The sequence below is a fragment of the Ammospiza caudacuta genome, chromosome 3 (genome assembly GCF_027887145.1).
Source record: "Ammospiza caudacuta isolate bAmmCau1 chromosome 3, bAmmCau1.pri, whole genome shotgun sequence".
Taxonomy (NCBI): Eukaryota; Metazoa; Chordata; class Aves; order Passeriformes; family Passerellidae; genus Ammospiza; species Ammospiza caudacuta.
Window position 1 is genome coordinate 63,145,858 of NC_080595.1, and position 25,421 is coordinate 63,171,278.

The window sequence follows — 25,421 nt, forward strand, 5'->3', positions numbered from 1 at the left end:
GAACTTAGTTTAATATTTAAAGAGTAATTTTGTCCTCAAACATTTTTGCAAGTTAGCTACCCATTTTATTCTTGGTGAGACTGCTGAGTTTCTCTGTGCAGGTCATATGTTCCCACTGCATTCGAGTGTAGGAAGAGAACTAATACCACAGCTGCATTTTTTTTTTGTTTGCTGGCAAGTTGAAATAATTTTGAAATAGATGAGAAAAAAGGCATACGCAGTTTCTTTATGGGAGAATAATGGTAAAATGAATTACTATGTTTTGCCTTTGGGCTTGTTAAAATGGTGATTCCCCCTTGTTTTCATAACGGTGTATTTTTCAGTATTTTAACCAGAATAGTGGTGGAGGGGAAGGCAGTGTTTCAGGATGTTGTTCCAGGAAGCTGTTCAGTACAGTTTTGTTACACATGCTTATTCTGTGAACAGCTTTTCCTCTTCCCCTAGTGCAGATGCTTCTTTTCCTTTCTGGTTCTCTTTAAATCTTAGAGAAAACAGTTATAAACCCAAGTGCCAGCTTGTCTTTTGTGTACTGCACTGTCCTCTGACCTTTCTGCCAAAGCTCTGAATGTCTGTCTGCTTCCATCTGTTTTAAGTGACTATTACAGTTCAAAAGTGCACAGTTCTTTACAGCCTCAGAACAAAACACTTGTAATGGGTTCCTTTCATAATCCACAGAAGTAAACAAGTTGGATGCTTGTAAAACACAGTGGGATTTTTATTTTTATTTCTATTGCATTAGTAAAGCTATCCCTTCTTCTATGTAAAAGTTTTCACTAACTAATAATTTCTCTTTTTTCCCCTCTTCGTGTGCCTTCAAACTTGCATTTTTGTTGTGCTTTCATTTTCCACTGTGCACAGAATTTTTTTCTTCAGCTCACTCACATACACCCATCACCACTGCCCATCCATTCTGTGTCATCCCATCTCACAAACTTGTCACCTGTCCCTGAGATCGACATGCTTTCAGATATTTCAGAGGAAGATCCCTTTGAAGAGCCCCTCCTTACCATTCCAGACATTTCAGAGTGCAATTCCATGGAACAAACATCAGATCATAACAAAACCAGAACAGCTTCACCAATTAATACCTTTGAACCTGTGAGACCCCTAGCTAGTCGAGGCTCCCCAGCTGTTGAGGGAAGAATCCATGGCAGTGACTACAAAAGCACTGAGCTGTGCGTCTCATTCAGCTTCTTCAGATGCCTTTCTTTTAGTGTCCGTTCGCTGCTTGATGAGGATGGCTATATTACTTTACCTAGCCTTCCTGATGTTTGCATTTCTTTCCTCCCACCTGGCCTTCAGCACTATATTCCTATTACCTCTCCTTCCTTCATCCCTTCTTTTCTCCTTGTCTTTGTCCTGCTTCTGTCTGCTTTCCAGTCTATTCCTTTTTCACTCACATTTTCCCTTCCTCTCGCTCTGTCCCTCTGCTACCTGGAGCCTAAGGTGACTTCCTTTAGTAGCTCTAATGGCAATGACCTGAATGACAAAGCAGAGGAAGAGGAGGTGTGTAATTTTGCTGCTTAAATGTTGACACTTGCACATTGCATTTATGCTTGTTCTCAAGAGACTTGCTCAGTTTTGCACACTTCCTAGTTAAGAGGTGTGTCTGTGTACATGCCTGTACATACATATATAAATACACAAATGCTCTTGTGTATATCTGTATCTTTTTAGCATTTCTCTTTTGTGAAAAATTGCCATTGTAGGATTTTTACTCAATAGATAGCTCATGGTTTTTCTGCCTAATTTCCTACAGCATGCATAATGTCATTGAATTTCACAGATACTGAGCTGCAGCTGGACTTGCATTGTAGTTCAAAATGTTAATGAGCACATAAAAGTGAATACTGAAAGTGCTCGGTGTAACAAGAGAGATGTTATTTGATACTATTTGCAAGTTCTGTTTGCACTGTCAATTGGTTTTAAAATGCCTGTCTCCTGCATGCATTGACTGGAATGCACGTCTCTGAAGTTCTGTTTAGATCTGAAAAATGAAATTCCTAAAAGCTGAATTCAAAAACTGTGAATACTGTGAATACTTTAAAATCAGTGTTTTGATTTCAGATGTTTCAGCTCTACAAGGGTGTGTGCAAAGCTGAGTCTGTCCAAGGCACTTTTTCTTTTTTTACATGCTTTGGTTAATCTCTAGCAGCAGTTGAGACTGATTTCGTTCATTAGCTGGGATTGCAGGTTATGTTAGCTGTGTCACTGAAATCTGAGCATTCTTTGGAATACACTGCTAAAGTCTACAGAAGTCTCAGTCACACCAGTATGTTGCTCTGATCATCTGGAGTGGCTGACAAACTGCCTCCTTTCCTTATGTCTGCTGCACATGTTACAGCAATGCCACTGGAAAAAGGTCTTCTATTTTGATCCTCAAAGAAGATATTAAACCAATTATTATAGAATCAAAATGGAGGCAGAGCTGTGTAATGTTGAATGTAACGAAGTTTGCTAAATCAATGTACATATTTAAGACTTGCTAAATATGACACAATTCCATTATAATACCAGTCTAAGTATAAAATAGTGAAAAACATGACTTAGGATTCTCTCCATTTTTCCATAGCCTAATCCAATCAATAATTTTTATTTTAGTTACAGAAAACAGAACCCCAGATGAGTCAGAAATTAATAAAAATGTTATACGTACCATATCATTCACACAGAATCCAAAATGCAACAATATGAGCAGTAAATCCATCTTCAAATATATGGATTTGCACAGTGTTGACTTGTAAATGCATCTTTTCCTAAGATTACCAGTTGATATTTGTACTTGTGGAAAGATAACTGGCAAGTGGTTCACCTTTTAAAGAATGCTGTTCCTTAAGGCATTCAGAATACTTGGAGATAAGATATGAAGATTAGCTACAGAAAATTGCCCACAGAATGAATTGCAGTTTAAGAATAAATATATTCACTTAACGAGGGGTGTATGTGTGTGTGTGTAAATAATTCATTCCAAGACAATAGCATTCCTAAAATTTAGGACAGTTCGTAAATACAGTGTTTAAGTGTTTGACTTGAACCCTAAACTCTTTTCCCAAAATAACTCCTGGATTAGATTCCATTTTCCCATCAGTTTGTTAGAGAATTTAAGTCACTTATCATAGAAATTATGCATATCATTTTTGTTTGTTACTCATTCTTAAATTTTCACCTGGTAAACAATAAAAAGTGCAGCAAGAAAGGGACACAGTGTGAAACTTCCATTTTTCATGCCACTTATGCCAAAAATTACTTCAGCCATTCTACAACAATGTAGGTGCAAGAAGACCCAAGTCGCTTAATTTCAACATCTGGGGCCGAAAAAGTAAAGGTCTGTAAAATCCAACATGCTTTGCAGCATTTACAAAGAGATGCAACCTCTGTGGTAGTGTGTAAGCCAGTGTTAACACTTCCTTTTCTTGATAATTTGTCATGCACTCGCACAGGTGGAACATGAAGAGGAAGAAGCACAGCAGAAGGTGCTTGGTTGTTCTTGTACAATTGAACCTGGCTGTGGCTGCCTGCCTTGTTAGCACCCTGAATTTGCTGTGGGTTTTGTGTGAACAGTGCCTTTTCACCTCACCATTTTATTTCCTTTATTTAACTGTCTGATAGTAAGGGTCCTATTTTATTTATTTGCTGGTCCATTTTATGTTCTTTATGTTTTGTTTTGTTTTTGTTTTCTTTTTGTTCCTGTGGCTCAATTTCACAGATCAGTTCCTTGAGAGTAGACGGGGAAAATATTTATGTCAGACATAGCAATTTAATGTTGGAGGTTTGTATGTAATACAAAAAGTTCTCTCCATTCTCACGGGCTGCCAGGCTGCATGGGATGGGAGGTCACCTGCAGGCTGTTACGGTCACACTGCATGAAGTGCATGGGGAAAACTGGCTTGGAAATGTTGCATGTTGCCATTCTAGTTTCTGAGTTTAAACAAAACCCAAACAAATGCAAAATAGCCACAACCAACTCTCAGCTAGAACACTGAATGTAAATTTGTGTGTTTTTGCTAAATGTTTTCAAGGTGGCAACTGGGAATAATAGCCCTATTTAGATACAGCAGACACACAAGTGCAATGCATAATTCCAAATGGATTTTTGTACATTGTACCTCAATGTTTGCATATTCAGATGAGTAGAGTTTCCAGCTTTTGCCAGTTTAATCAACCTTCCTCAAATACATTAGCTGAATAGAGTTAGTAAGGGGCAAGCAGTAGAATTATAGGAAGCTAATTCTGGTTCTGACACTGGTTTTAGGAACATTGAAAAATGATGCAAGGATCGGATATTCAAAGGGAATGGTTGGATATCTTTGGAAATATTTGCTGGGCTTTTTTCCTTTTCAAATGGAAGTAAATTTTGCTTCCTGAAGGTTGGTTTTCATTGCAGATGAGCAACAGCAAAGTGCTTTGAACAGTATATTCATGTGTAGTGCATTGTCACTGAAGTAGAGATTTTTTTATTATAAGAACTTTCGTATAGATTGCTGATCTCAATTATTTTATCCATCACTGTAGTTATTATTAGTATCATTTAACTTGTGGTTAATAACTTAAGCTAATAACTGAAGATATTCTTAAAAATCCTACTGCTGTCTTTATTTCATTCATCCAGATGGGGCTATAAATAATTCCCTTTGTCACAAAAACAGTTTTTAAAATATCATTTGTTTTGTTCAATAATAATATGTGTGGATCGCAGTAACCCAACTAATGTTTATGGCTTTTTGCAGCTTTTTGATCACTATTGAAACTTTGCTTGTGTATAACTTACTGAAGCACTGAAAGTGTGCATTGCATAACTGTGCTTTGATCAAGTCCAAGAAATGTGCCTTGTGTCAAGCCAAGACAGGTCTCAAAATAATGATGGGATTGTTACAAGCTTCATTTGTATAATAGAATGCCTTTGGCATAAGATTTTACTTCACTCAGAAAATACAAACTTTAAGGGGACATATTTTAAAGTCTCATTTGTTAGTCCAGGATGAAAAGTGGTCCTGTGACAATACAAACCTACAGAGCTGCCAGAAGGGGAGAGGTTCAAATGTTCAAAATGCATGTAGGTTTATCCACAAGGTTAGGAAATGGATGTACAGCAGCACCAAACCCTTACTGGGGCTGAACATGCAAGTGAAAAGAAATGAGAAACTAAGGAGTTTGGGGTGTGGGTTTTGCATGATTTAATGTGAAGCATCTTTGCAATCACTGACAATAAAAATCCTAAACCTAAATGGTAGATTTTAGAACATCCTGCTAATAAGTATTTAAAATCCTTGTAAAAAATCCAGATTCTTTGCCTACATAATTATTTCTGCTTACATTCTTTTGACAAAACTTCCTTAATAATTATGTCTGCATTGATAATATTTCGTGTCAATCTTCAGTCTTTCAGTTTTTTACTAAAAAGGGATCTGAGGCTTAAACTTGAATATTACTATAGAAAACTACTGAAAAAAATATTCTTGTGTTAGAGTGAGCATAAGCAACATGGGCTTTTCTTGAGACCTGGAATGCTGGAAGGAGGACAAATGTGAAAGCAGGGTGAAATCTGCTTCTCTCACAAAATCCAAGCCATTGTGTTTAGAAGACAATGAATTCATAAGAAAGTTAAGCATATATATTTTTGTCTGGTTACTAGAGCAGTTACATTTTGGCATAGCTCTTGAACTTTACTTCTGCCCTGTAGCTGAAAAACTGAAAGAATACCTTGTAGTTATTTGATCCAAGGTGCTGCAGTTTGGCCTCAATGGTCATGAGAAAATCCAGTTCCCACTGTGGTGTCCCCTTTGGCACTGGTCTATGGAGGTGCAATTTAGATTGTTTTCCTGGTACTGGCATGCACAAAAACTATTCGTACTTGTCTGTCTGCTGTCAGGTTCTTAAAAGTAGAATTGGCAGGTAACAGGTTTTAAGTCTTTAAATCTGATTCTTCCAGTAAGTTTAAGCCTGCATGAGGGGCACGATGACGTTGTCTCTCTGAAGCTAAGCACATGTTAGCTGCTTAGGTATTTGGCCTTGTAGTATTGTGTTCACAGATGTAAGTATTTTTCATGGAGCTCGTAATATCAAAAAAGATGCATTTTTTTCTCTTTGGGTCAAACTATTCTTTCTTACACCTGTGCAGTACCCTGAAATGCTTGTGTCTGGTCTTACAAATTTTAGGTGGAAACAAACAGCTCCTGGAAATTATTGTTTCAAAGGACTAGTAGTGTCATGTTTTGGATGAAAGTAGATCTTTGCTAAAACCATGTACAGCATTATTTTCCTTTGCTTTAAAATATGGAAGAAACAGTACATGAGTAAGACCTTCACTACAAAAACAAAACCAGAAAATCTTGATCCCTTATAGTCTTAAACATTTTTATTTTGAGGCACTACAAAGGAGATCACCATTTCAGACACAAGGCACCTTTCTTGGTTTGGCTGCTTCTATTTCTTTTTTTTTTTTTTTCCAGTTAAGTTTGCTTTTGTTGTCGTGTTTTGTCCTACTTTGTTTTATGTTGCGGGTTGCTAGGACCTGGATAAGACCCAGGACGACTTACTGAAACACCAGGCTAGCATTAGTGAGCTCAAGCGCAATTTCATGGAATCCACTCCCGAACCACGCCCCAATGAGTGGGAAAAGCGGCGTATCACACCTCTGTCCCTACAGACACAAGGGGTATGTCACTGCCCACACCTGTCTGCATGCCTTCCCATACAACCCTCCGTGTCATACAGCAAATGCAGTTTGTCCTTCAGGTTAACACTTTATTTGTCTGATGTAATATTTGTTTATACTAAGTATACATTAACATTTGTACCATTATTATTAGACCTGACTTTAAAGAGTGGGTGGAATTTTATTCTTCTACATAAACAACTGAATTAGAAGAAAACAGTAGTTTTCTACTGTTGGCAGCATTTCCCTGTATGTTAAAGATATTTTAAAATTCACGCTGATTTACAGTGATTGATAGAAATAATTTTTCAGTGACAGTAGAACTTTTCCTTCATTTTCTGTATCTTTATCTCTTCATAGACAGCTTGTGCATAAATACACACTCAGTCTGTTTTTTGTTTCAGAAGGACTTGATGTGGTCAGTTAATTTACAGTGTTGACTTCAGGACACATTTAATGTAGTTGTTAAAATTTACCTATCTTAGTCTTTAAAAGTCTGTAAAATGAATTTATCTACTTCTCTCTACCTCTCCTTTCTGACTGAACTTTGAAACAGCAGTGTGGAATAGAGTTTTCTACAAATATTGCCCTCAATGCCTGTAGCAAGAAACCTAGCCAAAATTCTTATGCTGTTGTCAAACTTATAGTTCTGTTGGGTTATTGACTGTTTCTTTCATACAGTAGATGAGTACATCGGTCTTTCAAAGAAATCAGTTTGTTGTGCTGTTGTCGTTGTCTATCACCATGGTTCCCACCTTTCCTTCCTTAAATGTATTGTTGTCCTATCCCCTTAAATTCTTCAGCTTTCTTTTAGTCCACAGAAAGGTGAGCTTTCAATTAAGCAGGCCTGATGCTACAAAATTATTTTTGATAATATGACATTATTTCAGTAAGATCTATAAGCTATCTGAACTGTGAGTATGTGCATACAGAGAACAACAACAACTAACTATGCATCACTTCTTTAGTTTGTTAATTTGTGGTTACTGACAAGAAATGCCTCAAATTTCTGAGTAGTACCTTAATATTTCTACCTATAGTGGTATATGCACAGGTACAAATGTTGGTCATAGATTGAAACAGGCATTCATATAAAAGTGTTTAAGTTAATTTTTATTATATGGTTGTGTGTATTTTCTGTGTTGATTTCTTTCTCTTGAAGTTGAGGCCCCTGCAAGTTACTTTATATCTGGTGGTTTGGTTGGTTTTTTTTGCTCATCTAGTATGTTCTGTCACTTCCAGATGATTTGATTTTACGTTTATGTATAGTGTATGTCTGTCTCGTTTCTTGTTGATTTACACTGGCTTTATAAAATGAAAATCAAATAGAAAAAAGGAGACCACATTTTCCAAGTGAAAACACTGCCTGGGAAGGAAAAACAATGGATTACAAAGCCATGGACTGCTGGAGCAAAACCTGAGGAAACTGATAAGGTGGCTGCCCTGAAACCTGCTGCTTTTTTTGCTGTATCTGCTGTGGGCTAGCTTGGTGGCTTGGGCACTTCTTTCTTTTTCTTTTTCTTTTTTTTTTTCCCTTGAAGGAAATAATTTTTTCAAGCCAGTACTGAAAGGAGAATGTTGAGTTGTAAACCAGGATCTCTCTGTATATGTGCATAGATACACATATACATGAATGCCAGCAATGTTTTACTTAAACATCAGACTAACCATGAAGTTCTGAATGGCCACTGAAAAAGAAACCTAGTGTTTCATTACTGTTCAGTACTGGAAAATTGCTGTATTTGATGTGTCTAGGATGACAGCAAAACATGTATTTTCTTTCTATACGGAAATAATTGCTTGCAGTTATTTGACACTTCACACAAGAACTTTTGCTTTGTATGTTCACTATGTAATGATTATTCAAATCAGTAATTCTGTACCTCTCTTTTCATTAAGGAAAAGAGGAAGGCTTTGTCCCTGATAACATCTATGCAATGAAAAGCTCTCTAACCAGTGGGACTAGTAGTGGTGTGATAGTGATGATGAGCAATTGTGATGTTACTTTTTTACATCACTTTTGGTCTATTAGGTTAATGTGAAGCTGGCACATATTTCACTAACATGTATAAATATGACATTTGGGGAACTGTGTTTCCATCCTGAGTTATTTGTTGATGGATGCCTGTTAATCCTTGCCTGTCCTTTAGGATAGCTGAATAATAGATTAGAATTATGCAGGGATACCACTGCTAATGTTCTTTTTCTTCTTTTGCTTCAGGGAAAATGCTTACAAGTAATTGTCTGTGTCCTAGAAATGTTATTTTGGGTACACTTCATTTGTGTGACTATACTTCTAGATCCACCATACTCCTGCAAGTGCACAGCATCTGTGACTTAATTAAACAAAAACTGACACATTGATATGTATTGCAAATAGAAGAAATATTTCTATTTTCTGGATATCCAGAATATTTTTTTTAATCCATCCCCCACAGCTTGTAAACAGTATTTGATGTTAGACTGTATGACTGTTTACAAGAAGAATTTGCCAGGAATTTAAACATAGGCTGATACAAAACTGATGAATTCTATCTATAAATTTAATCCTTTTTATTAAACGCTCCAGGTAACAGGGGTTACATTATCAAACAAATTGTGTGACTGGGATTTTCATTTTGAAAGATTGGAAGACCCAAAATATTGAAGGTGGGAAAATGCTAAAAGATGGATGGTGATATGTGCCTGTCTTTAATTTTATATATTTACATATATATAAGGGGGAGCAGGGATAGAGAGAGATGCACACAGACCACCTACCACACAAAGATTTTGTTTTTTCCCTGCGGGTTTTTTGGGTTTTTGGGTTCTTTTTACTTTTTTGAGCAATCAGAAAACAAGGTACCAGAGTGCAATGAAAAGAGGATCATGAACATTTTTGCTTTTTGATGTAATCTGTTAATAGATGAATGTTTCTTGGGAAAGAAATCTAGGGAAAGAAAGTAGGAATAAGGAATACATCCTCCTATTGAATATTCAATATTGCATGAAGGCAGATATAAAAACTTGCATTCCTGTTAACTCTTCTTAGCCACCATTGAAATAAACTTTGTAGGAAAATTAAAAACCGAGTTAGGGGTTCTTTTTCTTTTCCCTTCTCTGTTCTTCTGCATGCCATCTGCGTTGTGGTGTCGGTAGAGTAGCACGGTGTAACCTCTGTCAGTTCACACTGCCCATCACTGCTGGCACGGGCAGTGCCCAGGCTGTGTGCATGGCACCTTTCCTCTGGCACCTGCTTCTGGCATGGTTCTCCGCAGTGCCCTTCAGGAAGGCTGAAATGTATCTCATGAAATGTTGTCAACATGTCTGTTATGTCCATGTTATGCATTTGTACGTTGTTGGTTTTTTATTTTAACCACTTCTAACTTCTTACCAGAGCTTTTGGAATGAAATCTGGAATGAAGAATTGTAGCTTTTTTAGAGTCATGTACCCACGTGAACTTTCAAAGTCTGCTTAACCATACAGATTTCTAGCCCTACAGAAAATAGACCAGATTATGAACATATGCTTTAAAGCAATGTGTCACCTATGTATGTTTGAAAAATACAAGTTTTCCCACGGAAATGGGAATGGCTTTTTCAAAACAGATTTTTAATCAACATGAATTCGCTTAGCATATTTAAGTATTTTTTTTTAAAAATATATATAATTTGTTATAAATAAGTAAGAAATATTTTAACATTTCAGCGCTGTGGGTATGCATTCTAATGAATTATGTCTGACAGCCCTGGAGCTCTGATCTAGTTGGGCTTTAGAAGGTGTCAGAAATGGATTTTAAAAAAGAAAAAAAAAAATCCCAGTAGTAAATACGGAGTTAGCAGCTAAGTAAACTGCGCTGTGTGGGGAGTCCGTGTAAGTGTCGGCGTGTAAGTGTCGATGTGTTCCGTTCGCACGGTGTGTTGTGCGCGCTGGAGGCGCAGCCCCAGCTGTGCTGTGTCCCCGCTGTCCTTGCCCCTGCTCCTGCTGTCACATCTCTCTCTTGCAAAACCTCTCCTCTGTAGGTGGCTGCCGCTCCGTCCGCCGCTGTCTAATTCTGTCCTTTCCCTTCTCTGACTCGTCTAGAGCCTGGAAGAGGAGATAACCTCCATTTTGTTTAGTAAGGAGCGCTTCGGCGCCGGCACCAGCGGGCCCTTCGCCGCCGCCAGCCCGGGGCCAGCAGAGGGCGCTGCGGGGGAGCAGACGGGCGCCGCCGCGCCGGGGCCCCAGGTGCTGCTCGGGCGCGGGCCGGGGCCCGCCGGGGACGGGACGGATCCCGCCGGGACAGGGACAGGCACAGGGACAGACACAGCTCCGGGCTGCTCCCGTCCGTCCCGGCTGCCTTAGAGCGGCGTGCCTGCCTCAGAGCGTAACTCTGCACCTGCAGCGCGCCAGAAGCAGGGAGGAATCAGTGCTGGGCTAAGCTTACGCTCCGTAGGTGCTGCGCTAGGTAAACAGCCGTAAAAGCTAGGATTAAGTCACAGATGGTGTGTTGGTTTTTGTATTCCTTTCATTTGGGCTCTTAATTTTGCTGCAGACTGTTCGCTAAATGTATGTTCGATTAAAAAAACCTGACACCCTAATACATCATTTACTGCGGGCTTTCAGATAGCTGTCATTATTTTGTTATGGAACAAATACTAGTAAAGCTGCTTTAATATCGTCCTTTTGGCTCCAAACTGAATTCTTATAGGACCTTCTTTTGTAATCATGTCTTGCTATTCTGACAGCATACTACCCTAAGCAGTCTTCCTCTCATTATCTATTAAGTTGCATAAAGTAATAGACCAAAGATAACTAATAAAACCTTGCAATAGTGCCCTTTTACTGTTTTTTAAAGTATGGCAAACTGGTAGTAGAGCATTATTTTTTCTGTTTACTTTTGTTTAATATTATTTATTCTTAATTCCTGATTTAACTGAGAGAAATAACTGCCTCAGTAGCATCACTGGCTACTACATTCATGCTTTTTATTTTCAGGCTTTCATATTCAATTCTTACACCAATAATAATTTCCATAGTTCTTACCTACTTTTGATTGAATATTTAGATGAAGTGTAAGGCAACTAGCATCTCGCGGTGAATATGTAGCATCTCTCTAGTATCATGTGTACGCATTCTTAAAAGCTTGCTTGGAGGTTGTTGCACTGTTGAAAAGGGTTATGCATTGATTTTTGTCCTCTGATTGCTTTTTGTTTCACAGAGACATGCTTCCAGAGCAGAAGGGCCTTGTACTGGAGTCAGCGATGCTGATAAGGTTCTGCAGATTTTTTCCATGACTAAATTTGGCTCTAACTCTTCCAATCCATCTTCATTCTTTCCTTCTTTCTTTTTTCAGTTAACCATCACAATCATCTTTTGTCTTCCATATGACATGAACCAGCTATTGGCTAATTTTATTTTCATCATTTTAATTTATTCATATACTCTTCTTTTGTTTATCCTCATTCATGTTTTTTGTGCAGAGTTCACATGAGACTCTGGACATAGTGGAGGAGAAGAAGCAGGCAGAGTTTGGGATAGAAGAAACACTAGTCGTAGACGAAACCAACAAAGGGAAAATGCAAGTTGCCACTGATGCTGGGGAGACAAGTAAGGTGGAGCACGTGTCAAAAAAGGACTCTTCGTCATTGCCATCAGATAGTAGCAGCAGCAGTAGTAGTGAGAGTGAGGATGAAGAGGTGGGAGAATACCATCCACATCATAGGGCAATTGAGGAAGTCATCAGGGAAGAACAGGAAGAAGAGGAAGACATGAAAAGGAAAGAACACGAAGAAAATATGCAGCATGTGGAAGCCATACCAGAAGGCAGTAAAGTAAATGTACCAGTTGAGCACACACAAGTTACAGCTGAAGATTTGGTCCAGGACAATACAGTTACTGTAGCTACAGAAGCGAAGAATTTGTCAGAGCAAATTAAGCAAGATGTAGGTGAAGAAAAAGAGGAGGAACAGCTGAAACTCAATGGAGATGTGTCTCATGTTGACATTGATGTTGCACCACAATTAATTTGTTGTTCTGAGGTAAATGGTAGAACAGTATAACAACTAGATTAAGCAGAGATATTTCTTGGGGTGAAAATATGCCTGCCTTTCTTCTTCTCCTATTCCTCCACGTCTTCTGGCATCCAACAAGATTCAGATCATTTGGAAGGGGAAACCATTGATGAGCAGTGAAATTCTGTCTCCCTCAGTTATGGTTTCTGACTTTTTGCTAGAACTGAGTGAAAATCACCAGTAAATGCAAACCTTCCGAAGACTGAGATCTCTTTTTTTATCTCCTCCATATTTTATATGCACATATGTAATGTGTATTTATTATTTACGTGTTTCCAGTGTTTTAAGTCTTGTCTTGTCTATTTGTCAACTGTTTTTGACAAGTCCATGACATATAATTGTGATTGGAAAACTATTGCAAATTGAAATTAGAAGGCACCTGTCAGAAATTTTTGTTTCTTTTTTCCGCGTACTCACTGACTACTTTTCCTGCCTTTTTTTCCCTCCTTCAACAAAACAGTATGAATTTGTAGGTTAGAAAATGTATGGCTAGAAATTGCAGACGGTGAGAGCACTGCACTGTTAAGTGGTGAGGCTCGTATCACAATGTTTCTCTGAAGTCTTCTAGTGCAGTAGATATTTAGGAAGCATGCTTGAGTTCCTGTCACAACCAGTTGTTTTAAGCCAAACAAGGTTGAAGAGTTCCTTACTGGGCAACTGATAAAGAAGCAGAAAGGGAAAAAATGAAAGTCAGGCATGTATGTCTTTATAAATTTATCATGATCTTCTGCTGAGTTTTTCACCAGTTCGGTGAGTTTTTTTGTAGTTCTCTACCTGCTTGTTCTTGTAATGGTGGCAAATTTTTTTTCTTCACTTTTTTAATTGAAACAACTCACATTCTTTCTTTTGTTTTTTGCATACATAGCTGTTCTGATTAATGATGTGAAAGAATTAGTTTATCAGACTTTTAAAATTTACAAGTTCCACACTTCCTAAAAGCAAAGATAGTTTGGAGAAAGGGGAAGAAGGGCTGCTGTGTGTGCAAGCACAAAAGGGTGTTTGGGTTTTTTCCTGGGATTTTGCCCTATGTGTATTCAAAATCAATATAAGACAGAAGCTGATGCATCTGAAAAATATCAAAAGGCTTTAGTTCTTAAATCTAATGAAAATCTGCTCCAATAAGATAAGTAATGAGTTCACTAGCTTACAGACCCCAGGTTAATTGCTTTGTTTGTGATATTGCAGAGAACACCACTAGTTCAAATTGCTGAAGTAGCTTTTTAGAATCTTTGTCAAAAGAAGTCATTGACTTAGAGAAAAATTTAGACTGCTTAAAATCCAGTTTGCAAAAGCTTTTCTTTTCCAGTAGTACATATTAAAAAGTTAAACTTTTATGGAATTTCTAGTCCTGATTTGCAGACTGAGGAGTGATAGGTATTTTCCCAGATTAGTTCTAATACAAAGCTTATCTGTATGATGTAGCTGTCAATTTCTTTATGCAAACTAAGATTTTTATTTTTTCCTTAGTGATGCTTTTACACATTTTTAGTACGCGTGTTGCAGCTTTGTTTTAGCAGTTGTTCTTTGGTATTTACTGTTGGCTGAAACACTGAACTTTGACAAGGTTATTAGAAGATTAGATTTTCCTAGAATGTTATGGATATCCTAGAAGGCTGATGTATTAATCTTCATTTCATTTTGCTTATTTATTGCATGCTTTTGTATGGGAAGTCAGTCAAATATTTATCTTACTGTTATGCTTTTCTTGAGCTTTTGGTTGTGTTTTCTTGGTCCACTTTACAAATCTTCTTCTGTCTTTTGAATTGATTGTTTATTTCTTGCATCACAGCCTCCAGTAGTGAAAACAGAGATGGTAACCATTTCAGATGCCACGCAGAGAACTGAAATCTCCACTAAAGAAATTCCAATTGTTCAAACAGAAACTAAAACTATCACATATGAATCTTCACAGGTATGGTGATGGGTTCGTTTGCAGTCTTCTTTTTATTACAGTTATGTAGATCAACATAGATAATGTCCAAAAATGCTTTTCAAAAGCATATAGTTTTTTCCTAGCAGATAAGATTATACTTTGGCTATGAATTAGATAAGTGCAGTGTTACAAAATCATATTACTTAAGAAGTTTTAATTTTCTTTTGCTATATAAAGACTTAGTTGCTGACTACAAAAATATAACTCACTTTAATCCAGTTTTGGAAACTTATTAAAATATCTTATTTCTCTTAAGGAAAGGAACACATAACTGTGAACATGAATTCTCCAAAGGAATGGGCCATAATAATGGCCTTACGTGACTCTGCAAACTTGGCTGGGTTCTGTTTAGATTTCAGTTCTAGCTGAATTAAAGAATGTGTTTAGTGGGAAAACTGGCCTTTTTTCCTGTGAAAACAAAGTTTTTTAAATGCCAATATACAAAGATACATTTTTTTTTGATAGCTTGATGGAAATGCTGCTGGTGATGCTGGTGTGCTGGTGAGTGCACAGACAATTACATCAGAGTCCATTTCTACTACCACAACTACACACATCACAAAGGTAAATTATATTTCATGTCTTAATTAAAAAAAAGACACCGGACCCTCAAAATACAATTTTGCATGAAGTTTCTTATATATCTGCTAATTAATGGAGGAGAACTAACTTGAAATGGAAGAGATTCATTCCAGGCATGTGTGAGAATTAAATCTTTCTGTACAGGTTTTGAAGACAGAAGTCCTAATCAATAAGCAGGAATAGCTGGGAATAGGACATGTAGAGGGGGGAAAAATATGATTAGTGGTTTTTCAGTAGTTTATATAGGCCTTATTTCTGTATTGGACAAATGAGTATGTAACAAAATTTTTACAGGTTCAGCCCTGTCCTCACCCGCTGATATCTTCGCTAGTGTAACTCACTTGTCTCAGGTTCACAGGAGACCTGTTAATGACACCATGATGAACTGAAACAATGTTTCCCAGAGTCCGTGTTCATCATCCTTGTGCTTCTAGGTTTTAGGGTATTCTTAAAAACAGATTGTTCTGTCAGATAACTTTGCAAGCCTGTTTGGATGCTGAATTATTTCCTCTGCATTCCATGCTTGAAAAGGAAAGGAAAACTCAGTCTTAACAGGACATCCCATCTCTTTCATGAAAACATGAAACCTGGAATGTTTCGTGCCAGAGTGTTAGAACTACCAAAGCATGATGATGATTGTTGTTATTACTAATTTTTGTAAATATTTGTCAAATTTTAGGCATGCCTAAATAACACAGTTTTCAACTCCTATTTGAACTCTTAGCATATTTACTAAGAAAATTATAGAAAGCATTATTTAGGGTAAAGAAAAATGGAAGAGGGAAACAAAGTGTGAATTCAGGATTCTCTCCCCGCTCCAAGATACAGAAGTTTTACAACATGACAGAATTGAATAATAATTCACTGCTCACTGGATATATTTTCTAAAGATTTAAATATTCTGAAGATTGAAGGTCATATGCACAAAATGATAGTGGAAGAGTAATGTTGGAAAGTGAATCACATGAAATAAAGTAAGCTCAGAATTAAAAAGACATATGTTAAAAATACATTTGTTATAAAGACTAGTCAAAAGATCCTTTTCAGACTCCTGCTCCTTTTGGGAATCATTAAGGCATTACCATTTTAGGAAAAAAATCTTTCTTCAGTGAATTGAATCACAGTTTTGACTGGAAGTGTACATTTTCTTGTCAAGTTCAGATGTCAAATAGTCTTGCTTCTTTGAAGGAGCAATTAAAGAAAATGGTTTCAGTCTTGTCTTCTACTGAAATGTTACTGGAATTACCATGATACAGCAGATCCTTACGTTTTTTGAATTGATGATAAACGGTCAGTAACAAGATTGTTTGAATTTTCTAAGCTGACTTTTTATTTTATATTGCAAACTGTTCATTACTGATAAAGGGACCTTCCAAAATAGTTTTACTATTCTAATGGTGTTCCTAACAGAGTCATCTTGGCTCTTCCCTGGTCAGTGTAGTTTATTCTTTTCTCATAGTCAGGCTGACTTAAAAGGCAAATAATGTTATTTCTGTGAGAATGTTTTTATAAGCTGAGGTGTTTTAATCATATAATCACTTCTTCAGAATAAGAAGTGAAGAATAAAACTCAGCAGTGTGAAATATGTTGAAAATATCTGATGAAGGTCCTTGAATGACAGAACTGAAAACCAGATCATCTTTGTATTTAATGGTATAGGATTATGACTATGGAAAGGCTCATGATAGATGGGTTGAAATAAAAGACTCTTGGAATTTCCATGTTGCCAGATTTATATGGCAGAAGAAGCTGGAATTACAATTTGCCACACATGGGCTCTAGTAACAGGAGTAATTCTCTATTGCTTGATTTTTATCAGGTTTACAATTACTAGAAGGTAACCAACTGCATAGCTGAAAAAGGAGAGGATGATTTAGCACTGAACACATTTACTACTAATTGCTACTCGGACACAGAAATCTATTTGCTTCAATGGAACAAAAGGCTGTGCTTTGTGAAAATACAGAATAATTACAGGGGTGTTTTTCTGTTTGTTTGTTTGTTTGTTTTTATATTTTTCCAACATCTGTAGATGGTAAAAGGTGGCGTATCAGAAACAAGAATTGAGAAGCGCATTGTCATTACTGGAGATGCAGATATTGACCATGATGAGGTGAGTATGCAAACTTAACACTTCAAATGTGGGTTTTACAGTCTGGTGAGATCTAGATGATGTTTCAGAAATCTCAAGTAAGAGAAAGGTAGAAAAATTGAACAGAACTATAGAGAAAGACCCTGAGACTGTTAATTGTGGCATAATTATTAAATAGTTTGTTTTGCTATTAAGAAACCTTTTAAATATATGTGAAAGAAAAACAGCATTTGTAAATTTGCATCATAGATCATGTGAATGGGTTTTTGCTATTTTTAGAGGGATTACTTTTTTTGGAAAAGACCCAGTTTATTTAGTGCAGCTTTTGTACTGGGAGAAAAAACATTACTGAAATAATCTTGTTTTGGTACACTGATCTGGATAGAGGGGAGTAGTTAATGCATTGCTTCAGCAACATCTGAATGCAGCACTCATTTTGATTGAAAGCTTTGAAATACATTAGAACATTAACTGCTTGAATTTAAATATTAGGTTTTCGCCAATATTTGTAGAATTATGTGTAACAAAAGTAATTGTTGATCTGCTGTAATTGTCTGTACCTTTTATCTCCATCAGTACTAAAGCAGTATTTTACAATATATTAGTAACTAAGGTTAAGATCACCTTCTACATGCCAAATTAATAAGGCTGAATTTGAGCACTACACAGGAAAATAATTGAGAAAAGTCAATTATCTAGTCTTTGTAGTGATGATTACACAGGGTTTTTTAATCTAAGAAACTATAGTAACAAAGGCAATCAACAGTCATTGGTTAATGCAAATGGAAAAGCCTACCTTGCAGTGAAAATATTTCTAACTTCGTGAAGGCTTCTCAAATCAGCATAACAGTTTAACTTTTGAATTATAATATAGTGAGAATTTTCAAGGAATTTATTTTCATATTTTTATTTGTGTCCAGGAAGTGTATTTTGGCATGTTGAATCTCTTCTTGAAACTCATAATTAAATGACAGGGCTGCTTAGCATCAAGCGTGAATGGATCTCATTTGCCTTGACACCCATTCAGTGCACTTCAAATGTCTGGAAAGGTTACAAAACAGCTGTAATATACCAGACAATTCTCAAAGCCCTTCTTTAATTTGTGATAAGTGAATAATGAAGTAAAGAATGAAATTATTAAAAAAGGAAGTACAAAATTCAGTTTTAATCACTGAAGTTTAAAACAGCAGTGAGCAGCTTTTAAGAGATTTAAGAAATAGCTACCACTTTTCTTAAGTGAATATGAAGCTTCTTAAATGCCCAAACGAAGTGCTGGATGTTTTTTATTTTGTCTATTAGCTCCCTATATTACTATAATAGTTTTCAACAGGAAAACAATATTTCAGTGTCAAGTTTTAGAATATGAATGTTTTTATTGTTATTTACCAGATAGAGTCTTAGGATTTTTTAATTTTTTATGGTTTGATTGCTAATGAACAGCAAACATCAGTATTGTACCAACACACATTATGTCTTCTGTACATATTCCTTTAGTAGGATTTCAAATTCAGTGTCACATAATACTTAGGGTGCCTAATGCTCGTGTTTTCAGTCTCTCTTCAGAGTTAGTTATATCTTCTCTCACTTAATACTTGTAGCTAGCTCAGGAAATAATAGTCACTTTTCTAAATTATGATAAACCTTTTTGTTGCATTATATTTTTCTTGCTCCTTCTAGTATTTTGGGGGTGGGTTTAGTTGCATTTGGTACTAAGGTGAACAGGTAAACTGTTGCTTCTGAGTACCTTCCCATGTCTTCTGGTTTTTTTTCTTGGGTTAGGTTCCATCAGTAATAGAGATCACTGAAGTAAGATGTGGGCAAGAAAGAGAAAGTCCCAGGTGCTGTTTCACCTGTGATGATTCAGAGTGTGCTCTTAGGTGGTTGAATATGATGTAGAATGAAATATTACATTTCTGTTGGAAGGGACTTATGATGGTCATCTGATCCAACTGGGTATATTGGTACATCTCTTAAGTGATAAAATTTATTAAAGTGGGGAGGGATTATAAGCAACTGAAGGATATTTGCATTTACACTTCCCTGAATTAGGCTAGAGAAATTTCTTTTAAACTAGTACAAGGAGAAAAGTGGGATTCTTGTGCTGAGAAATTTGTTATGATCTTATTCCAGAGTTTCAGTACCATGCTTAGTGTACACTCCAAAGTATCTTTCTGTTTTGTTCAGGAAACTGAAGGGCACTCTTGTTTTTCTGTACTATCTTAAACTCTTGTTAAGGGGTATTTTTTAAATCCTTTGCAGAAATTCAAAAAGTTCTGGAATATAGAAATACTCTCTTTTTACCTAAGATGAGCTAGAAAATTACCTTAAAACTTTATGGTTATTTGGTTACTTGTTACTTCCTGGAAATCTTGGTAAATTTTTAATATGATGGGGTGTTTTTTTCTTTATTTTGGATTTTCTGTTTTGGGAATTGGTTTGGTTTGGGGGTTGGTTTCTTTAACTTTGATCTCAAGTTCAGGGATTTACAGTTCTGAAAAATTACAACCAAATTTTTCGAGGTACTCTCCCATTCTCTGGCCCCACGTGCATGTCCTCTTGGTGTTAAGTTCCATGTTTCAAATACCTCTGCAGGCCCTGGCACAGGCAATCAAAGAAGCCAAAGAACAGCACCCTGACATGTCTGTGACGAGAGTGGTGGTGCACAAAGAAACTGAACTTGCTGAGGAAGATGAAGACTAAAATCAAAAATGCTCTTGAGCAAATACTTCAGGTAAGCTTATGTAGATAATTAACACAGGAAAATGTGGCATCAGTTTGCTGTTGCAGTCATGTCTTTGCAGCTGAAAAATATGGGGCATCTTTAAGATAGGGATTCCCAGAAGGGTGAGTTGAAACAGGTGCTAATAGAAGACTATTAGTATAAGAATTTTTATCTTAGGTCCAATATGACATTAATTTCAGTTGCAAATGTTCCTAAAGACATCTCCCAGTTTTGTCACAGTACTCCCACAGCATTTTCTGCAATGTCTGGTCAGGTTGTTATAGTTTGTATTGACGTGGGTTTGAGCTATTTCTGCAAAATATGAAGGATGTGTCACACTTTTCTGTTTACCTGCACAATTATAGTTCTTGCCTAACATCTTGCTTGTTTAGTGGGAAGACAGTGTAGTTTTCAGTAGTGAAAGGACACACTTGGACATTTCAGTTTAGTCAGCTAATCCTTAATCCTAAACACACTGAAATTTTTGGCCTTTTATCATTTTCCCAGGCAAGAAGGTAAATGTATTGGAAGCTCAAGTTTTAAAGCCTTTTATCAGTTGAAAAAGCTGTTAGAAGTCATGTTAGTTTGTTAGGCTCTCCTTTCTAGGTTGGGAGAAAAAAAAGGAAAAAACCACTCAGTATGGTTCTCCTTCATGTATTCAATAGAAAGAACAGAATGAACACTGAATAAATCTGCTCTTGCGCTCATTATAGACTAAAGTCTTAAAGCTCTGTAACCGTTTGAGGTTGTAAAGCTTCAGGTTTCCTGTGCTTGTGACGCTGTTGGTATGAAACTCGAGCTTGAGATTTTTTCAAAATTGATGGTTTTGTTAATGGTAAATTCAGATTCAAGAAAAAGGTTTTGTTAATTGATAAATGGGTATATCAGTGGGAGAGATTTATAAAGAAATATAAAAACCAGTGGTTTAAACCTTCATTAGGAGACCTCTGATTTTTTACTGACCAGCCTCTGTATCTGGCTAGAAGAGCAGCAGTGTTATTGGAACATCTTAAGGAAAATTGTCTTAGTACATCTTTGAGCTTTTAATATGCACTTTGATCAATGTTGATGTAGGGGCAGACAAGGTAGAAGAAATACATTTTATATGTTATAAAGAAATGAGAGTAGTCATGATTCTTATCCCCCCAGTTTAGTATTTTATACAATGGTGGTTGTGGCCCATGGGCAAGAGACTTCTATGTCCTGTGCAGGCAGACGTTCCCTTAATATTGAACAAAATTCTTTACCCAAGGAGAGTAGCCATTATAAATTTCAACATGCAGCTGTAGCAGACTTGAGCACAGCCATGAAGTGCCAGGAATATATGAAAAATGAGACGCTGACTTGATTCCAAATTTGGTGTAAGCTACTAGAGGGGAGAGTGTTTTTCACATAATCCTGATAATCTGTCGTGTTAAAAAGATCAAATTTATTGCTGTTCCTGAATTGGCTAAAAGCTGAAGATATAACTGTTGAGTATCACTTCTGGGATCCAGAAGAGAAAAGATTGAAGTATCAGTTGAGAGGATATGAAGTGCATCTATTGAATGCTGTTCCATGGAGCATGACTGTTGTCAAGGAATTGGACTCTTCCTGAGCTGTCTGATCACAGATGTGTATTTTCAGCTGAAAGACATAGACTAAAGCTTTAGTTTATTTAATGTACCTACAAATGTTTCTTTTCTTAACAAGTGGGTAGTAATGAGCGTGCCTGTGTGTGGCTGAGGAAGGGGAGAGCTAATACCCATTGCCAGATGTTGACAGGGAGATATGGTCAGTTAAGAGACTGCCCGTGGTGGGGGAGTGTTGGGGCAAGAGCTTTTCACATCTGCTTGCAGAACTCTTGGGTCTCATCACTGTACACATAACCCTCCTGAGAGTTTGTCCTGAGCTCCTGCTGTGTGCAGTAGAGAGCAGCAATGCTGAGTGCCATGGAGAATATGGGGATGAGAGTAGGATTGCCTGCCCTCTGCCTGCAGACAGGAATTTTATCCAGCTTCTCTGTCAAAATGGTTCAAATTCCCTTCCTGACCTCGTACAGATTGTTCTAGAACTGCAATGTTTGTTTTGGTCATGTGTGTTCAGACACTATTTTCTGGCTAGTTTTTCCTCTATGCTTGTCAGCATGTGAATTTACATAACTTTTCAGGATGTAAAGCGTAGTAGAACTGAGTTTGGGCTGCCTCCAGAAAATTTCTTCACATTTGGTCAGATTATTCTGTGTTTGAAAAAGAAATTAATATTTTTTTTCATAAATGTACAAACCAGGAGAAAACATGGGTCACGTTCTGAAGTGCTAGATGAGCACACACCTGGATATTCATGTGGTAGCATTAATACTTTTAAAAATTGTTTTCACATTAGATAATGCTAGAAACGAAAAATAACACTGAAGGTGGGGTTGCTTGTGAGGGAGAGCTGGGGAAAAGCACCAAAAATAAGAAATACTGCACAAATGTCTGTTTTTTCATTGTACCTTTATTTCAGCATTCAGTTGGGTTTGTTTCATGCCTTTGTTGCTTAGTGACACTGAAAATGGGTATAACATATATGCACCAGTTTGGGTTTAAAAGCACAGGGGAGGACAGGGAACTGTACTGAACTGTGAGATAGGGGGGGTTGATGAGTCCCCACATCACATAAATGTTCTAGAAGGCTTGGAAAAATGCTCATCAGTTTTGTGAGAGCTGTTTGCAGTAAGGAGAATGCCTGTGCTTTGGGTGATTTCACTGGTCCCTTGGTACACAGCAACATTAAACATGCACACTCAAACCACCCCTTGCATATTTTCAGCACTTCCATCACAGGATATAAGGTAGAAAGATACACTGAGACAGCAGAACAGATGGTTTGGATTTGCAGGGTTTTACTAGTCTGTGTGCTACCATCACATTTTGCATTCATTATTAATCAGTGTGAATTTAAAGGTCTTGCAAGCAGGGATTGCCTCTTCTCTTACATGTGTGTAGAATGTGCCAGGTTCTTCATGCTACCTTAATCTTCAATCAGTGTTCAACACAATATATCCCATAGAAGTCATTACATCTTTTGAGAGGGGACTGGATCATGGGAGGAGAAAATTATTTTGGCAGGTTTGCACCACGTTTCTACATTAGTGACCAGCTGCAAAGTTGATTCTGTTCCTTCATCAAATATTTAACTACTTTGTAAAAATTTTATTCGGGGGAAAAAAGCATTCAAAGAATTCCTTCCATTGTCTGAAGGGCTTTTTTTTTCCATTTTTGAAAAACATAGACCTTTTGGAATGGTTGTTTGCAAAGGACTGGAGTGTGTCAGTTGTTCTTGTCTGAGTTTGTCAATTGCTTTACAGGTTCCTGGTCTTCAATGCTTGTGAGAGAATAAAAGAGGACATTTCTCCATGCTACTTTTGTGTCAGACCTGGAGACTTGTTTGACTGATGCCTTTCAGTTAAACTTTAAGGGGAAAATTTAGTCATCTAAACAAAAGAAAGTCCCCTGAAGTGCCTTGACTATCTGTCAAGAGCCTTTTGCTTTCCTGTGCTAAGGCAATGGAGTCATGCAATGAATTTTGCATAGTTGTTTCTGAGGCAGCGAAAGCTCTGATGACTACAGCAGAATTCTTGGTGTAGACTTGTTTTCTCTAATAGAAGTAAAATATACTGCATTCTCATTCTGAAGAATTACTGCATTGAACAAGTACCTTCCTTTTTTATGTTCTAGGTTGTGGATTAAAATTTTCAGTAAACTGTCAAGGGGTTGCAATTAAAATGACATGAGAATTTTGGGAAGATGAAAAAGTGTAGTACTGTATGCTTAATGACTGAAGGGGATTTTGGTCAATGCAACATTTTTTAAAATTAAATAACGTTCCCTCTTGTAAAAAAAACCAAAGAACCCTGCATTGAGAAAGTTACTTTCTGATTCTGATGTGACACTGACATACTATCTGTTAGAACTGCTTATGTAACCTTCCATATCATTTTTTCTTCCAGAAATATAAATGTCACTGACCATGAAGAACTGTAGTCATTCCAAGTCATCATGACTCCACTGAATCCACCAGGCCTAGCAACAATGACCAGATGTTCACGACTTAAATGCCAATACCAAACTCCTTTTAACATCTTTGGTCTATATTCCCTTACAGTCTTTCTTGTTTATTTTTATAACCACTTCTTAACAATCTTAGAGTTTTGGTTTTTTTAAATGAAGTTCTAGAGGATATGATCTTCTTTTGCACAAATACTTGTATTTTTGAAACTGATTCTTAATTATATGAAAGTGAACAAAAGAAGTCTGGAAATCATTGTTCACTGGAGTAGGTGATAATTGTGCAGGAAGGAGGATCTTTACTAATTTAGATATAGTTTTTTCAGATATTTCAAGTGAAATCTCTTACTGGAGTAATTTACAGAATTTTTTTCAGATTATTCAGGTAAATATATGATATCACATAATGAAGTTTTTTATAAAAATAAAACATTTGCTAAAATTTGAAAAAATATATTTCTTTGGATAAATTTTATACTGGTATCTCTGTAACTCTTTCTTTTCCAAGGTTCTCCTCTCTGTGGAGCAGAGATGGTGTGGCAGTCTGTAGAGGAGAAGGAGTTGCAGACAGATTTCTTCTGACTGAGCACTGTGTTCTTTTTGCACTTTGGTGCCAATGCTCAACTTTTTGCAGACTTTTTGCTGTCTGCAGCATTCCAGATAAGGAAAGAAGGAAGAACAAAATATCTTTCTCTTTTTCCAACAAGAGATGATCTAGGCAGCTTAAAACCGTAGTGCTTTTTTTTTCTTACCGTGTCCCAATTTCAGTACTTCCATTGTTTGGATACATGTGTAGAATGCTCGCTTGCTATTAAACCTCACTGTGTCTCCATGTTAGAACTGACATTTCTGTTACAGAGAAGGTTTATGTTTCACATGCTTTCCTCTAATGGTTAATGCAGGTTTTTAGGCTACGGAATAAAAGATGTAAGATGAACTCCACTCATGAAGTAGTACGAGAGTACCATCAGTTGAGACTGCCATGGCAAAAACCTGTTAATTATATTGGGTTTATTTTTAATTTGTTCTTGCTGGGGGGTTGTTTGTTTGTTTGTTTTTTTTTTGCTGTTGACTCTGTGTATAGTTAAAATGCCAAATTAGATTTATAGTAGCTTAAAGTTGTATTAAGTGATATTTTGCTTTCTGTAATTCTGTTATAAAATAAAGTTGTTTATTCTCTGTATGGCTTTTGGTGCTCAGACATAAGCTTGGAGGATATTTGAAGTGAGCAGATTACTTCTGAGAACTGCAATTTTAGAGGTTACAGAGCCTTAAAAACAGGGATTAGTGCAAGTGGTCTGCAGGGCTGCCAGAAGGGTGGCACAATTGCCTGGTTCTTAAGTACCAGTGTTTTTTAAACATTTTCCAATAAA

The 25,421-nt window shown here is 36.8% G+C and overlaps 1 protein-coding gene across 12 annotated transcripts in view; it reads left to right on the forward strand.

The window, feature by feature from the left end:
- Nucleotides 1–25,175, forward strand: part of EPB41L2 (erythrocyte membrane protein band 4.1 like 2) — a 106,964-nt gene extending 81,789 nt beyond the window's left edge. For 2 of the 12 annotated variants that reach the window (XM_058802042.1, XM_058802043.1), the window contains exons 14-24: nt 3,707–3,769; nt 6,509–6,655; nt 7,985–8,089; nt 10,719–10,862; nt 11,836–11,889; nt 12,098–12,655; nt 14,478–14,600; nt 15,087–15,185; nt 17,236–17,316; nt 19,888–20,026; nt 23,991–25,170. In XM_058802042.1, the coding sequence (XP_058658025.1) occupies nt 3,707–3,769; nt 6,509–6,655; nt 7,985–8,089; nt 10,719–10,862; nt 11,836–11,889; nt 12,098–12,655; nt 14,478–14,600; nt 15,087–15,185; nt 17,236–17,316; nt 19,888–19,995 (1,482 nt within the window). In that variant the 3' untranslated portion in view covers nt 19,996–20,026; nt 23,991–25,170. The other 10 variants (XM_058802054.1, XM_058802044.1, XM_058802049.1 and 7 more) reach the window with 10 other exon arrangements.
- The last annotated feature ends 246 nt before the right edge of the window (nt 25,176–25,421 follow it).